The 25,006-nt window shown below is 41.8% G+C and overlaps 1 protein-coding gene across 2 annotated transcripts in view; it reads left to right on the forward strand.

Moving 5' to 3' along the window:
- LOC136879232 (leucine-rich repeat-containing protein 15) overlaps positions 1-25,006 on the forward strand; it is a 600,790-nt gene that overhangs the window by 366,936 nt on the left and 208,848 nt on the right. For both annotated transcript variants that reach the window (XM_068228996.1, XM_067153040.2), the window contains exon 2: positions 14,429-14,844. In XM_068228996.1, the coding sequence (XP_068085097.1) occupies positions 14,490-14,844 (355 nt within the window). In that variant the 5' untranslated portion in view covers positions 14,429-14,489. The remainder of the gene's footprint in view (positions 1-14,428; positions 14,845-25,006) is intronic.

Raw genomic sequence — 25,006 nt, forward strand, 5'->3', positions numbered from 1 at the left:
CAGCTACTTCCCACTAATATACAGGCAGGCTGTTACAGTCGGTACGACCAGGCGAGTTGGCCGTGTGGTTAGGGGCGCGCAGCTGTGAGCTTGCATCCGGGAGATAGTGGATTCCAACCCCACTGCCGGCAACCGTGAAGATGGTATTCGGGAGATAGTGGGTTCGAGCCCCACTGTAGGCAGCCCTGACGATGGTTTTCCGTGGTTTCCCATTTTCACACCAGGCAAATGCCGGGACTGTATCTTAATTAAAGCCACGGCCGCTTCCTTCCACTTCCTAGATCTTTCCTATCCCATCGTCGCCATAAGACATCTGTGTTAAGCAAAAAAAAATGGTATTCGTGGTTTCCTATTTTCACACCAGTCACACCAGGCTGTACCTTAAAGCCAAGGCCACTTCCTTCACACCACTATTCATTTCCTATCCCATCGTCACCATAAGTCCTACCTGTGTCGGTGCGATGTCAAGCAAATTTTAAAAAAACCTCGGTACGCTGCAGTAATCCTATCGGGGATGAGAGGAAACAGAAGACAAAAAGCACATCACAACAAACAATGGTCAATGTAATGTTATTGTTGATAAAGTTTATGAGCTTTCTATATTGCAGGCCTTCACATTAGTTTTCTTTCGACTCTGTGATATTAGGGGGTCTTACAAAATTATTTATATCGTAGACTGTAGTTCCTTATTCTCAGACTTTACATACCGATTTTCACTAAATTCTGTTTACCCATTTTCTCGTGACTCGGCCCTGATATGGACTTAGTAACAAAAATCCAAATTCATGAACATCTCCAATTATATGCGGTACGGTAACAATGTATAAGACATAAGTGATCGGAAATTTAATAACTTCTTACATAACTACTGTACTACTAAATTACGACATAATAAAAATTATGTTAGTTATGTAGTATTTATCGATACCTTCCTACCAGGTATCCCTTGAGAACCTTATTTGAGAAATAAATAAATAACTTATTTGAGAATTACATTTCAGGCCTTCCCCTAAACTACCATTTCACCCAGCGTGAATAAAATAATTTATAGCCTAGATTGTAGTGGTTCATCGCCCGACTTTACATACAGATTTTCACTAAATTCTCTTCAGCCGTTTTCTCGTGATGCGTGTGCATACACACAGACGGGCAGACAGACAGAAATTACGGAAAAGTAAAAATGCATTTCATTGTTATTGTGGACATGACAGATACAGAAATACCATTATTTTCAATTTCTGAGCAATGTACAGACAAAACTCTTATTTTATATATAGATTACATTTCAGGCCTTCCCCTAAACTACCATTTCAATCAGAGTGAATAAAATTATTGATGGCCTAGATTATAGCGACTTATTCCCCGACTTTGCATACCAATTTTCGTGAAGATACGACCACTAATATAATAAATATTTGACAATTAAATTTTAGGCCTTCCCCTAAACTACCAGTTTCCTCAGCGTGAATACAATTATTCATGGCCTAGATTATATCGACTAACAATGTATAAGACATAAGTGATCGGAAATTTAATAACTTCTTACATAACTACTGTACTACTAAATTACGACATAACAAAAATTATGTTAGTTATGTAGTATTTATCGATACCTTCCTACCAGGTATTCCTTGATAACCTTATTTGAGAAATAAATAAATAACTTATTTGAGAATTACATTTCAGGCCTTCCCCTAAACTACCCGACCTTGCATACCGATTTTCATTAAGACACGGCCACTAATAACATATATATTTGAAAATTAAATTTCAGGCCTTCCCCTAAACTACCATTTCACTCGGCGTGAATAAAATAATTTATAGCCTAGGTTGTAGCGGTTCATCACCCGACTTTATATTCCGATTTTCATTAAATTCTCTTCAGCCGTTTTCTCGTGATGCGTGTACATACATACATACAGACAGACAGACAGACAGACAGAGAGACAGACAGACAGACAGACAGACAGACAGACAGACAGACAGACAGACAGACAGACAGACAGACAGACAGACAGACAGACAGACAGACAGACAGACAGACAGACAGACATTACGGAAAAGAAAAAAATGCATTTCCTTGTTACTGTGGACATGACCGATACAGAAATACCATTCTTTTCAAATTCTGAGCAATGTACAGACAAAACTCTTATTTTATATATATAGATTGTTGTTCACAGTAGGCCTATACATTGATGATTTACTGAAGCCGGGTTGAGTGGAACACAGACCTACGGTAAAAGCGCTGGCCTTTTTGAGCTCAAGTTCGCGGGTTCGTCCCCGGGTCAATCTGGCGGTGTTTGAAGGTACTCACCAGAGCCGTGCAACGAGCTGAGTCTGAGCTCATTCCGTTAGATTATTCCTCTACAACTTGATCAAAGAACAAGCCTGTGGCTAGAACGAATAGAGAGAGAGAGAGAGAGACTTGCAAGTCTCATAACCGAGACCGGACAGACTCGAGCCGGACTTACGGGTGTTCAGGCAAAATAGGTGATAATCTGAACAATGAGCTGTGTGCGTCAACCTAAATTCGAAACTCGATAACGGGCTCGGTATACCGGATACCGGACATGTCATACCAGGGACATTGCCTACCACTTGACCGGCTGAATACTTGTAAAGTGCCAGCTAATGACGTCAAGATATTTAGGATAGGACAATCAGTACCACTTCAAAGAATGGGAAATATTCTGGATTTATTTATTTATTTATTTATTTATTTATTTATTTATTTATTTATTTATTTATTTATTTATCCGTTTACCGTCCTGGGATGGTTTTTTACCCTCGGACTTAGCGAAGGATCCCACCTCTATCGCCTCAAGGTCGGTGTCCTGGAGCGTGACACTTTGGGTCGGGGGATACAACTGGAAAGGAGGACCAGTACCTCGCCCAGACGGCCTCACCTGCTATGCAACAGGGGCGTTGTGGAGGGGGTGGGAGATTGGAAAGGATAGATAAGGAAGAGCGAAGGAATCGGCCGTGGCCTTGAGTTAGGTACCATCCCAGCATTTGCCTGGAGAAGCGGTAAACCACGGAAAACCACTTCGAGGATGGCTGAGGGGGAAATCGAACCCCCTCAACTCAGTTGACCTCCCGATGATGAGTGGACCCCGTTCCATCCCTTGTACCACTTTTCAAATTTCATGACAGAGCCGGTAATCGAACCCGGGCCTCCATGGGTAGCAGCTAATCACGCTAACCACTACGTCACAGAGGCGGACCTGCGTATATAATTGCCTATTTAAATGTGCGCTTACAGAATATTATTTAGTAATTTATACGAGAAAATGTCCTATACACTATAGGAGTACAGTGAGTGCAATTAGTCTACGATTTACCATTGACGAGGTCCCGGAGACAGACAGAAATACTGCTATGTTGAGTTGAGAGGTAACAAAACTCTTTGGTGTTTTCTTTCTTTCTTTCTTTCTTTCTTTCTTTCTTTCTTTCTTTCTTTCTTAATCCGTTTACCGTCCAGGGTTGGTTTTGCCCTCGGACTTAGCGAGGGATCCCATCTCTACCGTCTCAAGGGCAGCTGATGATACAGTTATATTTTGCATGGCAATAGTGTGGGTGATTTAGAAGCTTCATATCAATTAAGTTTTTGAAGTTAACTTGTTGAGAAATGCTTATGAAACAAATGGCCAATGGACCTAAAGAAAGTTCCAAAAACAAACTGTATTCGCAACAGAGAAGAGAAGGAGGTAGTGAAGGTCAGAATCCATAAATTGCGATACTCATCCACTTTGTCATAACATAACATAACAAACAATGATCCTTCAATTCATTTTAACCGAAAATATTTATATTTGGACGTTTCGGTTAAACGGTATTTCGATTAAAAGTGTTCCGGATAACAGAGGTTCTACTGTAAAATTAAAATGACAATATTCTAATTTTCATCTAATATCAAATAAATAAGGAGAAATATGTTACTAAAATCCACCAATGTATATTCAAAATACTCTCCGCTTTCTTCTAGGAGACTGCGATTCTCTGGTAAAGAAAAACTTTTTTTTTTTTTTTTCAGTTTGCTTTACGTCGCACCAACACATATAGATCTTAAGGCGACGATGGGAGAGGAAAGGGCTAGGCCTTGGCCTTAATTAAGGTACAGCCCCAGCATTTGCCTGGTGTGAAAATGGGACACCACATAAAACCATCTTCAGGGCTGCCGACAGTGAGGTTCGAACCCACTATCTCCCGAATACTGAATACTGGCCACACTTAAGCGACCGCGGCTATCGAACTCGGGAAACACTTTTCTGAACTGCACGAATGTATGCAAAACATATGCAGAACAATTATAGATTATTAGTCTGTTTCATCTTCTATTGCTTTTTCCACACCCTGGTGGGGTTGCGGGTGCGATTGTACATGTGACTTGGCCCTGTTTTACGGCTGGATGTTCTTTCTAATGCCAAACCTATGTAGAGGGATGTAAAAAACTATTGTTTTTTTCTAAGTTTGTTGGTCGTGTGGTGTGTTGTACTACGTGTGCATGAAGGGGTCTGGTATGAAATAAACACAATCACCTAGTCCCAGTCCGGCTCCATGGCTAAAAGGTTAGCGTGCTGGCCTTTGGCCACAGCAGTCCCGGGTTCGATTCCGGGCAGGGTCCGGAATTTTAACGATAATTGGTTAATTTCGCTGGCACGGGGGCTGGGTGTATATGTCGTCTTCATCATCATTTCATCCTCATCACGACGCGCAGGTCGCCGACGGGCGTCAAATCAGAAGACCTGCATCTGGCGAGCCGAACTTGTCCTCGGACACTCCCGGCACTAAAAGCCATACGCCATTTCATTTGCCTAATCCCAGAACCAGAGAAATTAACCAGACGCGGCCAAAAAATTCGATCTGGTTAGGACTCGAGCCCGGTACCCTCTGAACCGAAGGACACTACGCTTGCCATTCAGCCAAGGAGCTGGAATTATATCAAAACTATAAGATATCACAGTTAAATGTTACTTTGTTTATACATATTTCACATCTATTTCAGGCGATGAACAATAAATTTATCGCAAAGAAGGTCAATAGGTCTTATAGTAATCTCGTGCCGGACATACACATGCGCTCTCAAGGCAACAGGCAATATCTTAAGCACACAAAAACAAGATCATGTGAGAACTTCTTTCTTTAATTAATTAATATTTTGCCGGGCTGAGTGGCTTAGCTGTTTGAGGCGTTGGCCTTCTGACCCCAACTTGGCAGGTTCGATCTTGGTTCAGTCCGGTGGTATTTGAAGGAGCTCAAATACGTCAGCCTCGTATTGGTAAATTTACTGGCACGTAAAAGAACTCCTGCTGAACAAAATTTCCGCACCTCAGCGTCTCCGAAAACCGTGAAAGTACTTAGTGGGTCGTAAAGTCAATAACATTATTATTGTCAAAAAATGCTTTCACAGCCGCAGATCTTAAAATCACAGCAATAGAACCAGCTTTTGGGTGGTTAGGCCGTGTGCATTATGCAGAGTTTCGTCCAGACGTGCCATTTGGACTCATCAGCTGGAATGGCACGCCCCTCCAGGACTCTGCTTAGCAGGCAGACCAAACTGTGTGGCCCCGCCGAGTTAGCAAATCAAGTTTGCTAACCTGCTAAAGGAGAAATCATTTCTCCGTTCAAAAAATGCTCCCCCATTGGAGATACAATGTCAAAAAATGCTTTCACAGCCGCAGATCTTAAAATCACAGCAATAGAACCAGCTTTTGGGTGGTTAGGCCGTGTGCATTATGCAGAGTTTCGTCCAGACGTGCCATTTGGACTCATCAGCTGGAATGGCACGCCCCTCCAGGACTCTGCTTAGCAGGCAGACCAAACTGTGTGGCCCCGCCGAGTTAGCAAATCAAGTTTGCTAACCTGCTAAAGGAGAAATCATTTCTCCGTTCAAAAAATGCTCCCCCATTGGAGATACAATGTCAAAAAATGCTTTCACAGCCGCAGATCTTAAAATCACAGCAATAGAACCAGCTTTTGGGTGGTTAGGCCGTGTGCATTATGCAGAGTTTCGTCCAGACGTGCCATTTGGACTCATCAGCTGGAATGGCACGCCCCTCCAGGACTCTGCTTAGCAGGCAGACCAAACTGTGTGGCCCCGCCGAGTTAGCAAATCAAGTTTGCTAACCTGCTAAAGGAGAAATCATTTCTCCGTTCAAAAAATGCTCCCCCATTGGAGATACAATGTCAAAAAATGCTTTCACAGCCGCAGATCTTAAAATCACAGCAATAGAACCAGCTTTTGGGTGGTTAGGCCGTGTGCATTATGCAGAGTTTCGTCCAGACGTGCCATTTGGACTCATCAGCTGGAATGGCACGCCCCTCCAGGACTCTGCTTAGCAGGCAGACCAAACTGTGTGGCCCCGCCGAGTTAGCAAATCAAGTTTGCTAACCTGCTAAAGGAGAAATCATTTCTCCGTTCAAAAAATGCTCCCCCATTGGAGATACAATGTCAAAAAATGCTTTCACAGCCGCAGATCTTAAAATCACAGCAATAGAACCAGCTTTTGGGTGGTTAGGCCGTGTGCATTATGCAGAGTTTCTATTGCTGTGATTTTAAGATCTGCGGCTGTGAAAGCATTTTTTGACATTGTATCTCCAATGGGGGAGCATTTTTTGAACGGAGAAATGATTTCTCCTTTAGCAGGTTAGCAAACTTGATTTGCTAACTCGGCGGGGCCACACAGTTTGGTCTGCCTGCTAAGCAGAGTCCTGGAGGGGCGTGCCATTCCAGCTGATGAGTCCAAATGGCACGTCTGGACGAAACTCTGCATAATGCACACGGCCTAACCACCCAAAAGCTGGTTCTATTGCTGTGATTTTAAGATCTGCGGCTGTGAAAGCATTTTTTGACATTGTATCTCCAATGGGGGAGCATTTTTTGAACGGAGAAATGATTTCTCCTTTAGCAGGTTAGCAAACTTGATTTGCTAACTCGGCGGGGCCACACAGTTTGGTCTGCCTGCTAAGCAGAGTCCTGGAGGGGCGTGCCATTCCAGCTGATGAGTCCAAATGGCACGTCTGGACGAAACTCTGCATAATGCACACGGCCTAACCACCCAAAAGCTGGTTCTATTGCTGTGATTTTAAGATCTGCGGCTGTGAAAGCATTTTTTGACATTGTATCTCCAATGGGGGAGCATTTTTTGAACGGAGAAATGATTTCTCCTTTAGCAGGTTAGCAAACTTGATTTGCTAACTCGGCGGGGCCACACAGTTTGGTCTGCCTGCTAAGCAGAGTCCTGGAGGGGCGTGCCATTCCAGCTGATGAGTCCAAATGGCACGTCTGGACGAAACTCTGCATAATGCACACGGCCTAACCACCCAAAAGCTGGTTCTATTGCTGTGATTTTAACATTATTATTATTTATTAATTAATACTTTCAGCATTTTTTGTATAAAGGAAATGTGAGATCTACGATACTGATGCTGACACAGAAGATAAGAACATAAGCTGAGTAAGTGTTAGTTTTAGGGTCAAAACAGCGTGATTATCAGCCCTTAGTACAAGTAAGGAGAAGCTACTATTTTACCTTTACACCCTTTCATCCAAACGGCCAGGAGAGCAAAAATGATTAGTCCTATCCCACTCCCACAATCAAATAACCTTACTTTAGTCCAGTGTTAATGATTCCTAATTGCATATTTTGGCTCAGAAAGCCACTCCGCACCGATATTTAATTCGAAGAGAACGATGAACACACTGTAGACTGAACAACAAGCAAACTATTTAACATATTTTAAAAAATGTATGTCTTAAAATGTGCAAAACGGAGAAAAATAGCGAGATTTTCAACCTTTACCCCTACATCCCATAAATATGAGCACACACACAAATATATATGTTAGTTGTTGATATGGACAATAACCATGGAATGGTAGCAAAGGAATATTGAAGTGGAAGGGGCGTGCTAGCGGAATACCATCGTCACTGCCCAGTCAATATGCGCGGGATTATTCAAGGATTTTTTTTCAAATTTCGGAGACCTCATAAAACTGGAGGTTTCATGGCCTTGATCAAGAAGACAACAACAGTCACGTAAAAATGTAAGTTTTGAATGCAACAAGAATAAAGAAACATTTCCGAAAGTAATAATAAAAATAATCGGATGGTTTTATTTTGCAATAACAACTTTTATGGTTTTCGGAAACAGTGAAGAGCCCAGAGTTTTGTCATTAAAGGGTTCTTTAATATTCCGGTAAATCTACCGACAAAAGATGTCGAGCACCTCCAAATACCGGCGGAATAAGCTGGAATCGAACCCGCAAGTCTGAGCTCAGAAAGCCACTCAGCACCGATATTTAATTCGAAGAGAACGATGATCACACTGTAGACTGAACAACAAGCAAACTATTTAACAGTAGAACAGTATTTTATACATCTGTTAGATACATCATAGGTTGCATAACATACCTTGCGTTTACCAATTAAAATATTCTACATTGGGCAAACCAGTAGAAATTTCAAATCATGGTACACAGAATGCACAATCACGTACGTCAAGAGAAATGTGCTGTATATTAATGTTTGTGGAAGCTAGTTTGGATTAGGCCTGAGACATCCACACGCAGAGCTACACAACCATTGGCCAAGAATTTTACTGGAAAGCACCTGCGATTCTTTTAAGTCTGAGGGCTGGAGATCGATATGACGTCAAGGTTTATGATAATTCCTCACCATATATTGTCTGCAGCAGGAAGGAGCACCTGCGTAAAACCATTCATCTTGGAGAGAAATTCACAGCTCGGAAAGAAAGAGTCTTGTTATTCTTACGAGATCCACAATGCGTGTGAAATATTGTTCCTCCACGTTGTCTCAATCATTTTCAGTACCTTGGGTTGTTAGAATAGAATAACTAGCTTCCTCTGAGGGTCAGTGACAGTGTGTCGGCCTCTGGATCCCCAGACCACGGGTTCAAATCAGGCGAAGGCAGTGGAACTGTTGAAGAGCGTAGAAAGAGTCCACTCAGCATTCCGTGTCGTACAATGTCGACATGTAAAAGATCTTACCGACAAAATTAACATGCATATATTGCCCGAGAGACATCCGTTCTTCTGCCATACAAAAGGAAACTGACACGCGGCCAGCGTAAATGGCGCCAAATGAAAATGCACACGGTAGTTGAAGGCACACGATTATTATTATTATTATTATTATTATTATTATTATTATTATTATTATTGTACAACTAAATCCAACGTGAAATTGACGTTTGCCAGTGTATATTCTACGTCGCAATCCTTTTTCAATTGTCCTTTCCCTTTGCTTGGGTCTGTCCGAAAAATCCGTCCAGCTTCTGTCGTTAGCTTTCGTAACAAGTGCTTTTTCCGGGGTGAGATGTTAGCCTACGCCCAACCCCCAACCTGGAGGACCAGGATATCCCATTTGGTCAAAATTATCATTTTTTTCAATTATCGGTTCTTTCCAGTGTCTGTAAGCTCTATATAACTCAAGCAAAAGAAAAAAGTAGAACTACTCCAGCGTTACTGCAGGGAGTTATCATAGCAATACCTTAACCCTACCAATGGCATATTATTTGGAACAGAGAGAAAATAACGTTTTGTCTGATTATGAGAAGTAACTAAAATCTGCATTCTATATCTACTGGCATTATTATTTATTGTTGTACTTATACTGAGGTCAATGGTATTTTAGAATGTTTAAATGCGCTATCCCTGTATCACTGAATTCCGTCACCATTAAAGAACTCCTGCCACATCAGTACCCCACTAAATTTTCAAATCCACAACAATTTACGGGTTATTATTATTATTATTATTATTATTATTATTATTATTATTATTATTATTATTATTATTATTATTATTATTATTATATTCACATATATATTTTTTTGCTATTGGCTTTACGTCGCACCGACACAGTAGGTCCTACAGCGACGATGGGAGAGGAAAGGGCTAGGACTGGGAAGGAAACGGCCGTGGCCTTAATTAAGGTACAGCCCCAGCATTTGCCTGGTGAGAAAATGGGAAACCACGGAAAACCATCTTCAGGGCTGCCGGCAGTGGGATTCGAACCCACTACCTCCCGAATACTGAATACTGGCCGCACTTAAGCGACTACAGCTATCGAACTCGGTATATTCACATAGGCTATATAAAATACCATAAACACACACTAACACGTCGTACAGTTTATCTGTAGACTTCTGTACATAGTACAGACTTGTTATAGCCATAAAATCAAACGTTGAACGTATTCTGGATTCTTAATCGCAAAATAATCATTGCTTTACCCTAGTGTGGCAGTGGGTTCATCAATTGGTATGCCTTACCGTTCCAAGATGCTGTCTAGTACACCGTTGCTATATATGCCCTCCATGGCTTTCACAATAATAAAAAAATGTTCCCAGTAGGGAATCGTAGCTGAACTTCACCGAATTAGAACAGAAAATTAGAAAATTGAAAGTATTCAGGTTTCTCGATCGTAAAATCGTTTCTCCCTAATATGGTAGCGGACACATCAGTTGGAAAGCCACACCTCCTCAAGACGTTGGCTGTCTAATACATCAATGAGACACCAATGCAAGCTTCCTTGGCGCTTGGAAATACATTTTATGTAAAAAGAGAAAAGAGGAAACAGGTAACCTGTGATTTTATGAACTGTTCACTAATGGCTGTAACTGCAGTTAAATGCTCCTATGATTCGTATAGCTATACTATGATTTGAAATAAGGCATTATCCCATTATTTACTAGAGACAGGAATAATTGAAATTTTGTAATCACGGTTATAAGTGTGATTACTACCTTTCAGTATATGTTACTTTTAACTGTGATCAGATCATATTTACTTACAACACAGCGGCTGCCATTGGATGCGATGACTGCACTGACAATCTGTCTGGGAGCCTAGTTTACCCTCATCACCGAATTAATTTGGAAGCAAGTACTATAGAATTTTATTTAGAGTAGAAAGGGGATCTCCTTTTTGTAAGAAACGAATTTCCAATAACTTTCTGAGAGATACGTTTAAATTTAGAAAAGGCCGAAATAGTTTAAGGTAGGTCATAAGTGATCCAAGGGCCTCGAGGTTTAAATATTGTCTTTGGTTCCATGGTGCTTATCACCTGTGGGTAGCAGTTATGACAGTTATAAGTACTGTTCCCCTATTGCTGCACGGTAGCAATCACAGCTAAGTCAGAAGGTCGACCGCAATTGGTGAGCCGGTAGCAGTCACAGCCTCTCAATTCAGAACTGCGTGGCACTGTATCACGAGTGCTAGTAACCGCGTCACAGAATAGCAGGTCTTAATGTTCCCACTAGATCTGTCGCTAGGAGAATGCCTACAAAAACTCCGAAACAGTTCATTTTATGCGCCTAAATCGGTATTCGAAACACTTTTATCACAAAAATATATTTTATTCGATTTACTGCATGTTCTACAGTCATTCGTTGAACAGGACGGAAAAGGTTGTAAATCACAGATATTTCGCTCCAACAACCATATATTTTGATTGCTACTGTTCGGTATCTGTGACCAAATTACGGTTCGTGATTGTGGTGCACATCTCTATTATTTAACAGTACATTCGCTATCACAACCGGAAAGTGTACAAAGTTGGTTGAACTGTTTACATATCCGAGTACGTACGTGGTCTAACACAGCAATACTAATTTTCTCCCATTTCACTGTTAGATAGCAAGATCTTGTTAGAATCGCATTTACTTCCCTACTCAGTGGCCCTACAGAGCATGAAGGACCTTGGCCTCCTTAATGACTTCTGGCCATTCTGCTCTGACCCGTGCCTTTCTCCGCCAACCTCGGAGTCCCAGCTGATGTACAGCTTTCTCCACGTCATGCAGCCATTTCTTCCTTGGTCTACCCCTGTTTCTCCATACTACACATTTGTCAGTGCGTATTCTACATCACAATCCTTTTTCAATTGTCCTTTCGCTTTGCTTGGGTCTGTCCGAAAAATCCGTCCAGCTTCTGTCATTAGCTTTCGCAACGAGTGCTTTTTCCGGGGTGAGATGTTAGCCTACGCCCAACTTCCAACCTGAAGGACCAGGATATCGCATCTAGTAAGCATCATCATCTTCAACCTATCCAACATGGGAGACCCTACGAACAGCTAAGATACCGCCAGCACGACAAGATAAGGATATCATTGGTGGGGTTTAATAAAATCACTCAATTTAAATACCTCGGTTCCTACAACAGCTCGAATAGCGGAACGCTTCTTGATGCTCGAGAAAAAGTAAACTCAGCGTGGTTGAAATTGCACTCTATGATTCACAATACTACTACATCATACAACGGATGGGAGTTGTGCCAATTTGGGACAAGATGCGAGAATTTCACTTCAGATATTACGGACATGTGATCAGTGATCAGAGTGATCAATTATTAAGACAGCTGCCTTGTACAACCTAGGAGGAAATTGAACGCACGACCGACTCAACAAACGGTGGCTTGATTGTCTCAAGAACGACATGAAGATCGTGGGTGCCAGATCTGACGACGCCCTTAACAGAACCAAATTGGGGCCGATGACCTTAGATGTTAGGCCCCTTTAAACAACAAGCATCATCATCATCATCATCATCAACAGAACCAAATGGAGAATGGCATACAAAGTAGAGAACCCGACACCATTGTAGGAGAAACACTAGGAGGAAGAAGACTGTTCACTCTAGGGGAAAGAATGATACATCGCTGCATATTATAAAGGTCTCGTTATTTTATTATTTATGTTACATGATACTACTTTAAAATCCTTCACAGGAGAAAAGACTTGCGGATAAAATATCGCACCGGGCGAGTTGGCCGTGCGCGAAGAGGTGCGCGGCGGTGAGCTTGCATCCGGGAGATCGTGGGTTCGAATCCCACTGTCGGCAGCCCTGAAGATGGTTTTCCGTGGTTTCCCATTTTCACACCAGGCAAATGCTGGGGTGTACCTTAATTAAGGCCATGGCCGCTTCCTTCCATCTCCTAGGCCTTTCCTATCCCATCGTCGCCATAACACCTATCCGTGTCGGTGCGACGTAAAACCCCTAGCAAAAAAAAATTAAACAAATAAAAATATCGCAGCAAAATTTGGGCCGTACACTTAATGGGGACGATATATCACTATAATAATTCTCCTATTACTCTAAAAAGGGTTACTATTTGAATATCGCAGAGGGAAACGAATGATAATCAACTACCGTATAAATAGATTGAGAAACATAGTTAGATACTTTTAAATTAATAGACCATTATAAAAATCCTCAGCCTATTTCCAGTCATTGGACCGGGTCAGGGATGGAATGAATGAAGCCCCATCTAGCGGCGAGGATAGGAATTATGCCGGCTGCCGAAGCCTGTCGATGAAATGAAATGATATTGGAGAGTGTTGCTGGAATGAAAGATGATAGGAAAAACCGGAGAAAATCCTGTCCCGCCTCCGCTTTGTCCAGCACAAATCTCACATGGAGCGACCGGAATGTGAACCACGGAACTCAGCGCTGAGAGGTCGGCGCACTGCCGTCTGAGCCACGGAAGCACAACATACCAGTGTATGCCGTTCTAATATTATCAGTACACTCCAGGCACTACCGTATGAAATAATAAGCGAATGGCATCAGCTATTGTGTGCAGAAATTTTGATGCGATGCCATTTATGTTCCCTAAGTTTCAATATTTTTTTTTCTTTTCAATTGGCGTTACGACGCACCGACACAGATAGGTCTTACGGCAACGATGGGATAGGAAAGGCCTAGAAGTGGGAAGGTAGCGGCCATGGCCTTAATTTAAGATACAGCCCCAGCATTTGCCTGGTGTGAAAATGGGAAACCGTGGAAATCATCTTCAGGGCTGCCGACAGTGGGGTTCGAACCCACTATCTCCCGGATGCAAGCTCACAGCTGCGCGCCCCTAACCGCATGGCCAACTCGCCCGGTCGTTTCAATGTCGACCTTCCGCTTTACTCTATGATATGCAAGAAACGCATCTCTGTTGGGTGACTTTTGGCAAAGTTTTACTTAATTTTACCGGATAAACATTAAGTGTGTCAATAGAGATACTTTGCATGGGGACATCATACGACTTGGAGTGCCGTAAGGACTTTCTTTCGTCCCTTAGACATCAGACTACCTCCGCCGGGCTTGAACCATCGACCTTGGGATCCGGAGGTCAACACTCCGCCATCAAAATGGTTCAGCCCAAAAATTACGACAGATGCATAAAAATGTGGAAAGGGGGAAAAATGTAAGCCACCGTAGGTCAGTATGGTGCTTGTTTCACGAGCTAAATACAACTAAGGAGTTCCTGATTCAACTCACACTAAATTCTAAGATTTTGACCTGACGAGTCAAGTTTATTCTAATTTTTGGTAACCATCTAATTGTAAATTTCTCCCACAAATAGTGTTTCAAGAAGACCATGCACGTCCCTTAATTTCTTGTTTTCCTTCTGTCCACAGAGTACGACCGGTGGCGACTACCCTGGCATCCTCGATGGCATAGACAGGGAAAGAACCGAGAATGAGTGTAGCAGTGCGAGGCGCGTTGTTGGTGGTGCTCTGGATATGTATGTGGGTGGGAACGGCCGGTCAGAACGTGGCACAGTGTCCGCCCGACTCTGACATCACCCCGTGCGCATGCAGTTGCAAGAAAAATGGATTGGACGTCATGTGCGAGTTTACGGACCCCCACCATATCAACAAGGCAATGGCGGCGCTCAAAGAGCGACCCAACGAGGTGATTTTCTATCTCAAACTGAGGCACAACAGTCTCCATAAGCTGCCAAGATTTGTGTTTCTGGGGCTAGACATTCGTCATCTGACCATCCACAACAGTAGTCTCTCTGTCATAGAAGAGTCTTCTCTGAGCTCCATAGGTAAGTGCTTTCAAAACTTCTTCATAAACAAGAGAGTAGGTTGGTTTTAACATTTTCTACGCAAGATATCACTTACTGTGGATCAAATAGGCTATACCTAGATTTATGAAGAGAAGATGAGAGAAAATTATTATTCTTTGCTATGCTCAATAGGTAAAGAGAACTCTCTTCATAAACAATGGCATCAATATCTATTGTGCAAGCCTCTGATTGTGTTCTAAATGTAACTATTTTTATAAACAGAATTAAAAATATTATTCTCTGCTAAGCTCTACAGACACGCGTTTTCAAAAACCTCTCTATAACGAATACGGCAAACTTGTTTTAACATTGTCCCTAAAAGATTTAAAATCTCTTATTCGAACCAATTTTACCAATATTTATAAAGATAGTAATAATAATCATAATAATAATAACAACGTTATTGGCTTTACGTTCCACTAACTACTTTTACGGTTTCTGGAGACGCCGAGGTGCCAGAATTTCGTCCCGTATGAGTTATTTTACGTGCAAATCAATCTACCGACACGAGGCTGACGTATTTGGGCACCTTCAAATACCACCGGACTGAGACAGGTTCGAACCTGCCAATTTGGAGTCAGAAGGCCAGCGCCTCACCCGTCTGAGCTACTCAGCCCGGCGATTTATAAAGAAAATAGAAAATAAATTATGTGCTAAGCTCTAAGTTTACAGATAAGTGTTTTGAAAAACTTGCCCATATACAATGGCGTCAACATGTTTTGACTTCTTTCGTACAAGACTTCAAGCCTCTAATTAAGGTCGAAATTTACCTAGGATTTATAAACAGAATTCAAAATTACTTTTCTTTGCTAAGCTCTATAGGGGTTTTCAAAATATTATCTATAAATAATAGTGTAAACTTGCTTTAATACTTTCACTGCACGACTTCAAATACCTGACAATGAACCAAATTACAGTATATTTATAAACAGAATCCACACTATTTTTCGCTAAAAGTAAGAGTTTTCAAAATATTTTCTATTAAAAAGACTGTCAAATTGTTTTAACACTTCCCTGCAAGAATTCAAGGCTCATATTGTGGATCAAATTTACCTACGTTCGTGAAAAAGTACCGACTTATCATTCTTATTCGACGTACGTATTTAATGGCTGAAGCGCCGTGGCTGTCATGCAGCATCTTTATAGACCAATTTCCAACAAACTTTTCAACCAAAACTCGTAATGTGGTCTTACGAAGGGAGCTTTATGTGGAGTGGGTCATAATACCAATGTGGCACTTGCCACGTGGTCGTGTAACTTTGATACTACCCTCAACGAACAACTTTCGTAAGCTATTTCTCGAGCATAACGAGTCCAAAATAGCGCAAGAAAGGATTGGAGACCTTGGTTATCAGGCGAGCTCTTACTCTGATTCAAAACTGACAAATTTGTACGGCGAGATGTGAAAGGAATTCAGCACCACATTTTAAAGTTCATGTTCGTGCATGGTCATGTTTCACGAGAGTACATATTTTTACACAGCACACTAATAAACAGAAAATACTAGTGATTCAAAAATTCTCCTTGTTTGTACCGATAACGAGGTTATTATGTTTCCTCGATTTCTTCACGCGTACTATTGTTATCTCAATAATTTCATTTTTCCTTTGACCTTCTTCCCCGGAACTATCAACAGCAATATACCCAAGCATACATCCTGCGATGAACGTTACATGCAATCTAGCTATTCTTGCAATTTAAGACTAGACAGTGGCTTCTCCCCAAGGAGACCGTAGTCGAGTCCTGGCCAATGTAGGGCCTATGTGGAATTTTCGAAATGAAAAGTCATGCCCCAGTGGTTCAGGCCCCGTGAAAAACTGAAGGTCCCGTAGCTATGATCATGGCTGTAAAACAACCACCTTTCTCCTAAAAGACTTGTGATCTATGATCATCACCTTAAGGCTTCGATCACATTGGCGGCACGCTTGTGCAAGTAATTTGGTGGTGCGCGCGTGCACAAGCTGGCTTGAACAGCAATGTGCTCACACTAAATGCAAGCAGGTGCAAGTTAATTATTATAAACAGGTCAGTCAAAATGGAGATGTCAGACGAAGAGTATATTGTTTTGGAAAATGGTGTTTTAAAATTTTTAATTTTGGATGAGCAGGAAATCAGGGAAGAGTGGGTGAACGAGTATTTTTTGGACAGAGAGGAAGATGGAGAGTATGCACGAATATTCGACGATTTGCTTAGACAGCCTGATAAGTTTTTTGAATACTTCAGAATGATACCAGACACTTTCTACTGTATTCTGGACAAAATCACACCTAGAATAAGGAGGCAATCTAATTCCGAAAGTGTGAATCACCTGAAGTGAAGCTGATGGTTACGTTAAGGTAAGACTTGAAGATTTATTAACTATTGACTTTAAAATATGCTTTTGATGAATTTACAAATGATATTCAATCTGCCAATATTAAAAATGTTGTAGGCCTTTCTCTCCCAAAAAAGTTAATAATAACGTATTCATTATAAGGATTAAAAAGTGCCGATTGAATATTTTTTTGAGTGAATAGTTTATGAAAATAGGCTGGATACTGCACGCTTGCAACTACAAAACAAATATTTTTGTTTCGAAGTGGAGTCGGATCAAGCTTGCGCAAGCGTGCACTTGCTTGTGGCGAGCAGTGTGAGCGGCGATGAACAAGTCACCACTTGTTTCTGTCGCGCTCCTGCAAATTTTGTTTATATGTGCACGCTTGCGCACGCGCGCGCCACCAAATTACTTGAACAAGCGTGCCTCCAATGTGATCGAAGCCTTAGACGTAATTCCATATGCAAGCTTGCTTTCTTCTTTACGGATCAACTCTGACAGCTCCCCTTCAGACGTCGCTATCTTTGTGATGTAATCAATATATCACAAATTATTGATCATGCATCACCCAAAGGAAAATCCTCCATAATATTCACCACAAAGCAGTTCCCACTGACTGTTTACCGTACAGGATGAACACATGAAAATCATGCATTGTAAATGAATCTATTAGAGCCAAGAAGGACTAAAAGGGAAACGCTAAGAAACAACTGTGAAACTCCCACGGATTGTAACATGAGAGTACAGGTGAATGCGTAGCAAATTATAAGTTTTCAACTTTATTCACCTGAAGTTACGACCCGTCCTGTTACTGCTCCTGGAAGTTGCATAACGAATGGAGGGAATAATACCAGGTTATATGCAACGTTCTCCGCACGGTGATAAGTACACAGCCATTGCGAGGGAGGAATCTCTTTCATACAGATACTTCTAAACTCTTTAATTCCTTTGGGAAAGCATCACCAAAGTAAGCAAGGAATTCGGTTTTAAAATTAATGTTCAAAAAAATCATGGTAATCGGCAAGCAGAAAAACCCCCAACGCTGTTATCACCTAGGACGGAAATATCATTGAAACGGTATCACATTTCAAGTGCCTAGGATACTAGCTAACATAACAATGGGATCTGGTTGTAGAAATCAAAACCAGAATCAACGCTGCAAGAAGAGCGTTTAATGTTATCGGTGCTGCTTTACGGTGTCGAAGAATGGCCATTAAAGGCTTCGCCAATGAACCAACTGCAGGCCTTCTAAATGTGGATGTATCGAGAATATTCAGGATCCCATGGGTCGACCACATCACGAACGACAAGGTTCTCCATCGTGTCGGGAAATCGTGTTAAGTCTTTACCATTGCAAATTACACGAAAACAATTGATCATCAATGGGAAACGTGGACATGGTCGGAGATTTTAGTGGACGCGGAACATCTGACAATGGTTACACATCCACAATACAATAACTCAAAAACGGGAAGAATGAAATGGGAGAAATTGACCCATGATGGCCACCAATGTTCAGGGATGAGATGGCGCAAGAAGAAGACGAAGATCACAGTAATAGAATGTTAGTGTAATTCATTCTTCGTCTACAAGAGAATCATTTGCATTGGTAGGAATATCTATAAAAATATATCAGGCCGTTGTTCAGTTATAAATACCCAGCTAAGTAAATTAACTAAATGTTGTTATATTTTCTCTTTTTTTACTGGACGTCCTAGCACTTGTTTCACTGGCTTCAACGCTAACCATTCTTTTCCTCTCTTCAACAATGTGTGAGAACACATAGTTATTCCAGAGCAAGTCGTTCGGCAAGCCACTTTGGTGCCTGTTACCTAAATGCATGTCACATACTGGAATTCATTTGGATTTAATATGCTCCCACTTGTAAGAAAACCAATCTTTACTAAAGACGTATACAAATGTATCGATTACATTTTGATAGTCTGTTGGCATGTATCAGTCATGTAACAAGGAGCGTCAGAGTGTTGGAAACAACTAGAGGAAAGAATATTCTAGACGGGTGCTGATAAAACCAGGTGAGTTCTATAGACAAAGTGAAGTGATAAATCGTACAAGTGATCACAAGGCTGTTTTCGTGAAGTCAAAATAAATTGCGATAGAAAGGGAGGTTAAAAAAGTAGGAATATTTTTAGTGTAGTACCACATAGCTGATAAGACAGGCATGAGAGAGTTTTTAAGAACTATGGTCGGTGACAAATGGCAAATACATTTACAATTTGCTTTACGTCGCACCGACACAGATAGGTTTTATGGCGAGGATGAGACAGGAAAGGTCTAGGAGTGGGAAGGAAGCGGCGGTAGCTATAATTAAGGTACCGCCCCAGCAATTGCCTGGTGTGAAAATGGAAAACCAAGGAACCATCTTCTGGGCTGCCGACAGTGGGGTTCGAACCCACTACCTCCCGGATATAAGCTCACAACTGCCCGCCCCTAACCGCACGGCCAGTTGAAATAGGCGCATTCACAACTTCAAAGAAGAATCTACCGAACGAGACCAGTAGTAACAATTCACAGTCCAGTGGGGGAGCCCACATCAAGTTCGTTTAGTATGCGTGATACGTAAGGTGAAGGAAATAAGGGATACTAGCATGAGCAGAGTAACGATGATCATAGAATCGTGCTGGAAAGGGCATGGATTTGGAGGGAGGGTAAAATAAGATAGAAGAAACAAAGGATACATTTCGGTGACCAAATGAGATAATCTGGAATATTACTATCCAACAATAATAACAATTAATGCCACGGAAGGAACGATGGATTTTACCAGCAAGAATAATGAATAAAGTTAATCGCGAGGCCTACTTTAATTGAAAATTCAATAAGTGACAAAAGAGGCCAAAGGAAGTAGACAGAATTTGGAACATCAACATTTCCACATGGGAATAAATGCACGATGCATTGAATATTAACAGAGAATTACACAGAGTTACACAGTAAAATTAAGATCTTATAAAATCAAGAAGTTGAAGCCTCCGCGGTTCAGGCGGCAGCGCGTCGGCCTCTCACCACTGGGTACCGTGGTTCAAATCCCGGTCATTCCATGTGAGGTTTGTGCTGGACAAAGCGGAGGCGGGACAGGTTTTTCTCCGGGTACTCCGGTTTTCCCTGTCATCTTTCATTCCAGCAACACTCTCCAATATCATTTTATTACATCTGTCAGTCATAAATCATTGCCCCAGAGGAGTGCGACAGGCTTCGGCAGCCGGCACAATTCCTATCATTCATCCCATCCCTGACCCGGTCACTGACTGGTAAACAGGCTTTCCAAATCAAGAAGTTGGAGAGATCTAGAAAATTTAAGGAGCATTTTTGAATGTATTATTTACAAAGAATCGCGATGATAGCTTATAATGCAATAGAAAGGAGCAAATAAAGTTTACAAAGAAAATTACTACATTCCTGAAATGCTTCCACCGGATGGCCAAAATGACCAAATCTTACCCGATGGAAGAAGACATTACATTAAACTACTTATAAATATGAAGATAGGCTTTCTTAGTATTTAGTGATCAAGATGGTTGCCGACTGGATCCCCTTTTCACAAAAAGAAATGAAAAGTTTAAAGCTACGTAAACAGAACACATTTAACTTTCACGGCTCGAGAAGAGTAGCCAGGAATAAAACTTCGGTAGCATTTATTTATTTATTTATTTATTTATTTATTTATTTATTTATTTATTTATTTAGCGTATACACCATATGAACACAATGGAGAGCTTTGGAGCTGCTTCTGGCACGCAATCTAGTGCGGGGGGGGTGGGGGAATTGTATACCACCACCTATCCTACCCTGCCGGATTTCCACCTACGGTACTCAAACCGGCTAGCCATAGTGTCAGAACATAGAGACCATGGTAGAATGACGCCAATTGAATATTCACAATATTCATACACTAACATTAGCATTAAAAATAGTAAAGAAGTCGCATCACGGATCTAGTTACCATTCGGGGAACACGGCGCAAATTCCATCACTGCCAGATTACGAATTCAATTCACTGAAGGAAATTTTTACCTTAAACCACCGGGCACACCATGATGTAGTTCCCCCTGAAGCACTAGCGAATATGGCGAAGGATAATCGTGCAAGAGAAGGCTAGTAAAATTGATGACGCGAGAGTGACATGACACGCATACGCGCAAACGTCAGACATCACAAAATCATGCTTGGACACACAAATCAAATTACTTGTATGACGAGTCACAAGCCGGGGATGATGAACCGGTCCGTCAGAAAGTTGAAAACTATAACAGCACCTGGAACTGATAAGATTTCTGGGGATATACAATGAGAGGCCAAAAGTTATGGGAAGACACTGAATGTGATGTTAATAACGAGTTGCTCCTCCACGAGCCCTCAAAACGGCAGCAATACGGCGAACGAGGCATCGATCCTAAAAGGTGTTGGAATCGTTCTGGAGGGACCCACGCATCTTGCACTGCTACTCACCACTGGTCTTGTGTAGTTGGTGCGGGGTTTATGTAGCGCACACTAGCATCGACAGCATCCCATAAATGCTCGATTGGATTAAGGTAGGGGAATCTGGGGGTGAATCCATGGTCATAACTTCACTGAAGTACTCCTCCAACCACCTGCGTGCCACCACACAGCGGTAACATGGCGCATTGTCTTGGTGAAACATGGCATCTCCATCAGAGTACTCTAAGGCCAGAAAGTGATGCAGATGTTTACAAAACGTGCACCTATCAGCGCACCCTGTAGCCGGATAATGGGGCCTAATTGCGACTATGAGAACGCCGCCCAGATCAGAACTGAGCCACCCCCCACTAAGACATAACCTTGTTGACACGTAGGATCCATAGCTTCATGTGGCATACGCCACACTCTCACACGCCCATCAGCTCGATATAACTGGAACCGGGATTCGTCGGACCATACAACATGCCACCACTGTTCCATGGTCCACTGCCGAAGTTCGCGGGCTCATGCATGTCGTTGAGCTTTGTGTCGAGGTGTCAGCAAAGGGACGCGAGTTGGTCGTCGGCTGGTGAAGCCTATGCGGTGCAATTGCCTCCTCACAGTCTTGGTTGAAATGGGTTCCTGATTCCCAACATTTTATATTTGCTTTACGTCGCGCCGACACGGATAGTTCTTATGGCGAAGATGGGATAGGCCTAGGAGTGGGAAGGAAGCAGCCGTGGCCTTCATTAAGGCCTGGTCTGAAACGGGGGAAACTACGGAAAACCATCTTCGGGGCTGCCGACAGTGGGGTTCGAACCCACTATCTCCCGGATGCAAGCTCACAGCCGCGCGTCCCTAACCGCACGGCAACTCGCCCTGTACTCCCAACATTCGTCTGGGTGGTGATCTGACTCACAGTAGCCCGTCGAGCGCCCAGTATGGTTCTGCGGAGGCGACGTGATATCCGTTCGTTAAGCACCTCTGGTCTTCCCGTGCGGCAGTTTACGCGGGTGGTAACATTCTCTCTGAGATATTGAAGAGCTACCCTCGACACTGTTGACCTCGGAAACCCGAATTCGCATGTAATCTCCGCAATGCTTCTGACCCATGCGCAGTGATCATCCCACGTTCAAAGTCGGTTAAATCGCAACGTTTTGCCATCTTCACGACACTGGTGCCTTTGATAGATTGCTCAGCTAAGCCGGAGCTAGCCGCAACGCTCAGGGGTCATACACGACACATTTTCGAATATGCACCCCTTCCCGTGACTTTTGGCCACTCACTGTATAGTGCTAAAGGCAACAGGTTGGGATATAGTACCTTATCTGTAGCACCGTACTTATTTGATTACTGCTTGCATTAAGGTGCTATACGGAATGAATGAAGAGTTGTTACAACAACCCCAGTGTAAAAATGAAAAGGTATTAAACATAATGCGGATAATTACAGGTCAGTTAGCGTGACATGTATTATAATATGTACGCTCTGGGAAAGCATTCTTTCTAATTATATTACACAGTATTGCGAAATTACTAACTTATTTGACAGAATGCAGTTCGAGTTTAGGATCAACTTGTAGGATCCCGGCAAGATATAGCAGATATTTTAGATTCGGGAGTTCAAATGGACTGCATCGCTATTGGCCTATTGAACTACCGAAGGTTTTTGGTGGGGTATATCGTGGGAGACTTCCAGCAAGTTGAGGGATATTGAACTAGAAAAAATAGTGACTGAATGGGTAGCTACATATTTAGAAAATAGAGCTCATAGCATCAGAAAAGGTAAAGCATTGTCTGAGAAGGGAGGTTCCTCAAGGTAGTATTATTGAAGCTTTACGTTTTCTTGTAAAAATGATTAGTAAAGACTTGTAATCGGAGATAAGGCTTTTGTTTGGATGATGAATTAATGTATGAAGTAATAAATAAATTAGTGGATTGTGAGCGACTGCAAAAAAGACCTCGAAAATGTTGTGAGATGGACAGCAGTCAATGGTATGATGATAAACGAGGTGAAAAGTCAGACTGTAAGGTGATCACTCTAAGTACCATTTACATGACTATAAATAAAGGTTACAAGCCTTTTCATGTGACGAGGGAATGTAGGTGTTGTAGTAAGTGTGTAAAGAACATTGTGTATAGGTCACTGGTAAGACTCACATTGATGTACGGTTCCAATGGATGGGATCCTCACCAGGGATTACTTGATTCGAGAGCTGGAGAAGATCCAAAAGAAAGCAGCATGATCTCTTGTGGGTGATTTCGGACAAAAGAGCAGCGTTACAAAAATGTTGCAGTCTGCCGGCTGTGAAGACTTGGGAGTAAAGAGACAAGCTGCTCGACTACCCGATAAATTTTAAATTTTTCTGAAAAGGCTAGTTAGAATCTTCCGCCTGTGCCCTAAATACAGATCATAGGTTAGATTGATTGATTGATTGATTGATTGACTGATTGATTGATTGATTGATTGATTGATTGATTGATTGATTGATTGATTGATTGATTGATTGATTGATTGATTGATTGATTGATTGATTGATTGACTGATTGATTAAACAACCACGGTGAGTAATCTGCACGAGTCAGAAGATTAGTCAAATGAATAAAAGGCATACAGGAAATGAAAGCAGTGGGATATAACACTCTTAGGAATCAAACACTATTTCTATAACCACTTATGGGATGCAAGACGTTTAGGCACATAAGGTTATGTTACATGTTTTATTGTTGAAAATAAATTGAGAAATAAAAATAATGAAAACTAATCATTTTGAATTAAAAACAGTTTGGAAACAAGCTCTTCAAAATGATATCCCGAAGCTGTAGTCCACACAACCAAGATTATCACAAAGTGATTTTTTTCGCAATTTGTTTTACGTCGCACCGACACATGTAGGTCTTATGGCGACGATGGGATAGGATAGGAAAGGCCTAGGTGAGGGTAGGAAGCCACCGTGGCCTTTATTAAGGTACATTCCCACCATTTAACTGGTATGAAAAAGGGAAACAACGGAAAACCATTTTCAGGGCTGCCGACAATGGGGTTCGAACCTACTATCTCCCGAATGCAAACTCATAGCTGCACGCGCCTAACTACACGACCAATTCGCGCGGTATCACAAAGTAAAATTCCGGTCAAAATCTTAGATGATGTGTCTATCTCTGGCTTTCAATAGTTCCTAACCACAAATTATTATTATCCTTCGTTTTCTTTTTCTTCTCCTTTGTAAGGGTCTAATTCTAAGGTATATAGCCCCAACTCGCTTAACAAATAGTGTGAGAGTCAAATTACGTCAGTGTAAATCCTTAACTCTTTGTTACACCAGGGTTCGTCTGTTAAGTACACAGAGCAATTCAGTACATTGCATACATAACAACCGGCTGAAGC

Source organism: Anabrus simplex, chromosome 8 (genome assembly GCF_040414725.1).
Source record: "Anabrus simplex isolate iqAnaSimp1 chromosome 8, ASM4041472v1, whole genome shotgun sequence".
NCBI classification, from domain to species: domain Eukaryota; kingdom Metazoa; phylum Arthropoda; class Insecta; order Orthoptera; family Tettigoniidae; genus Anabrus; species Anabrus simplex.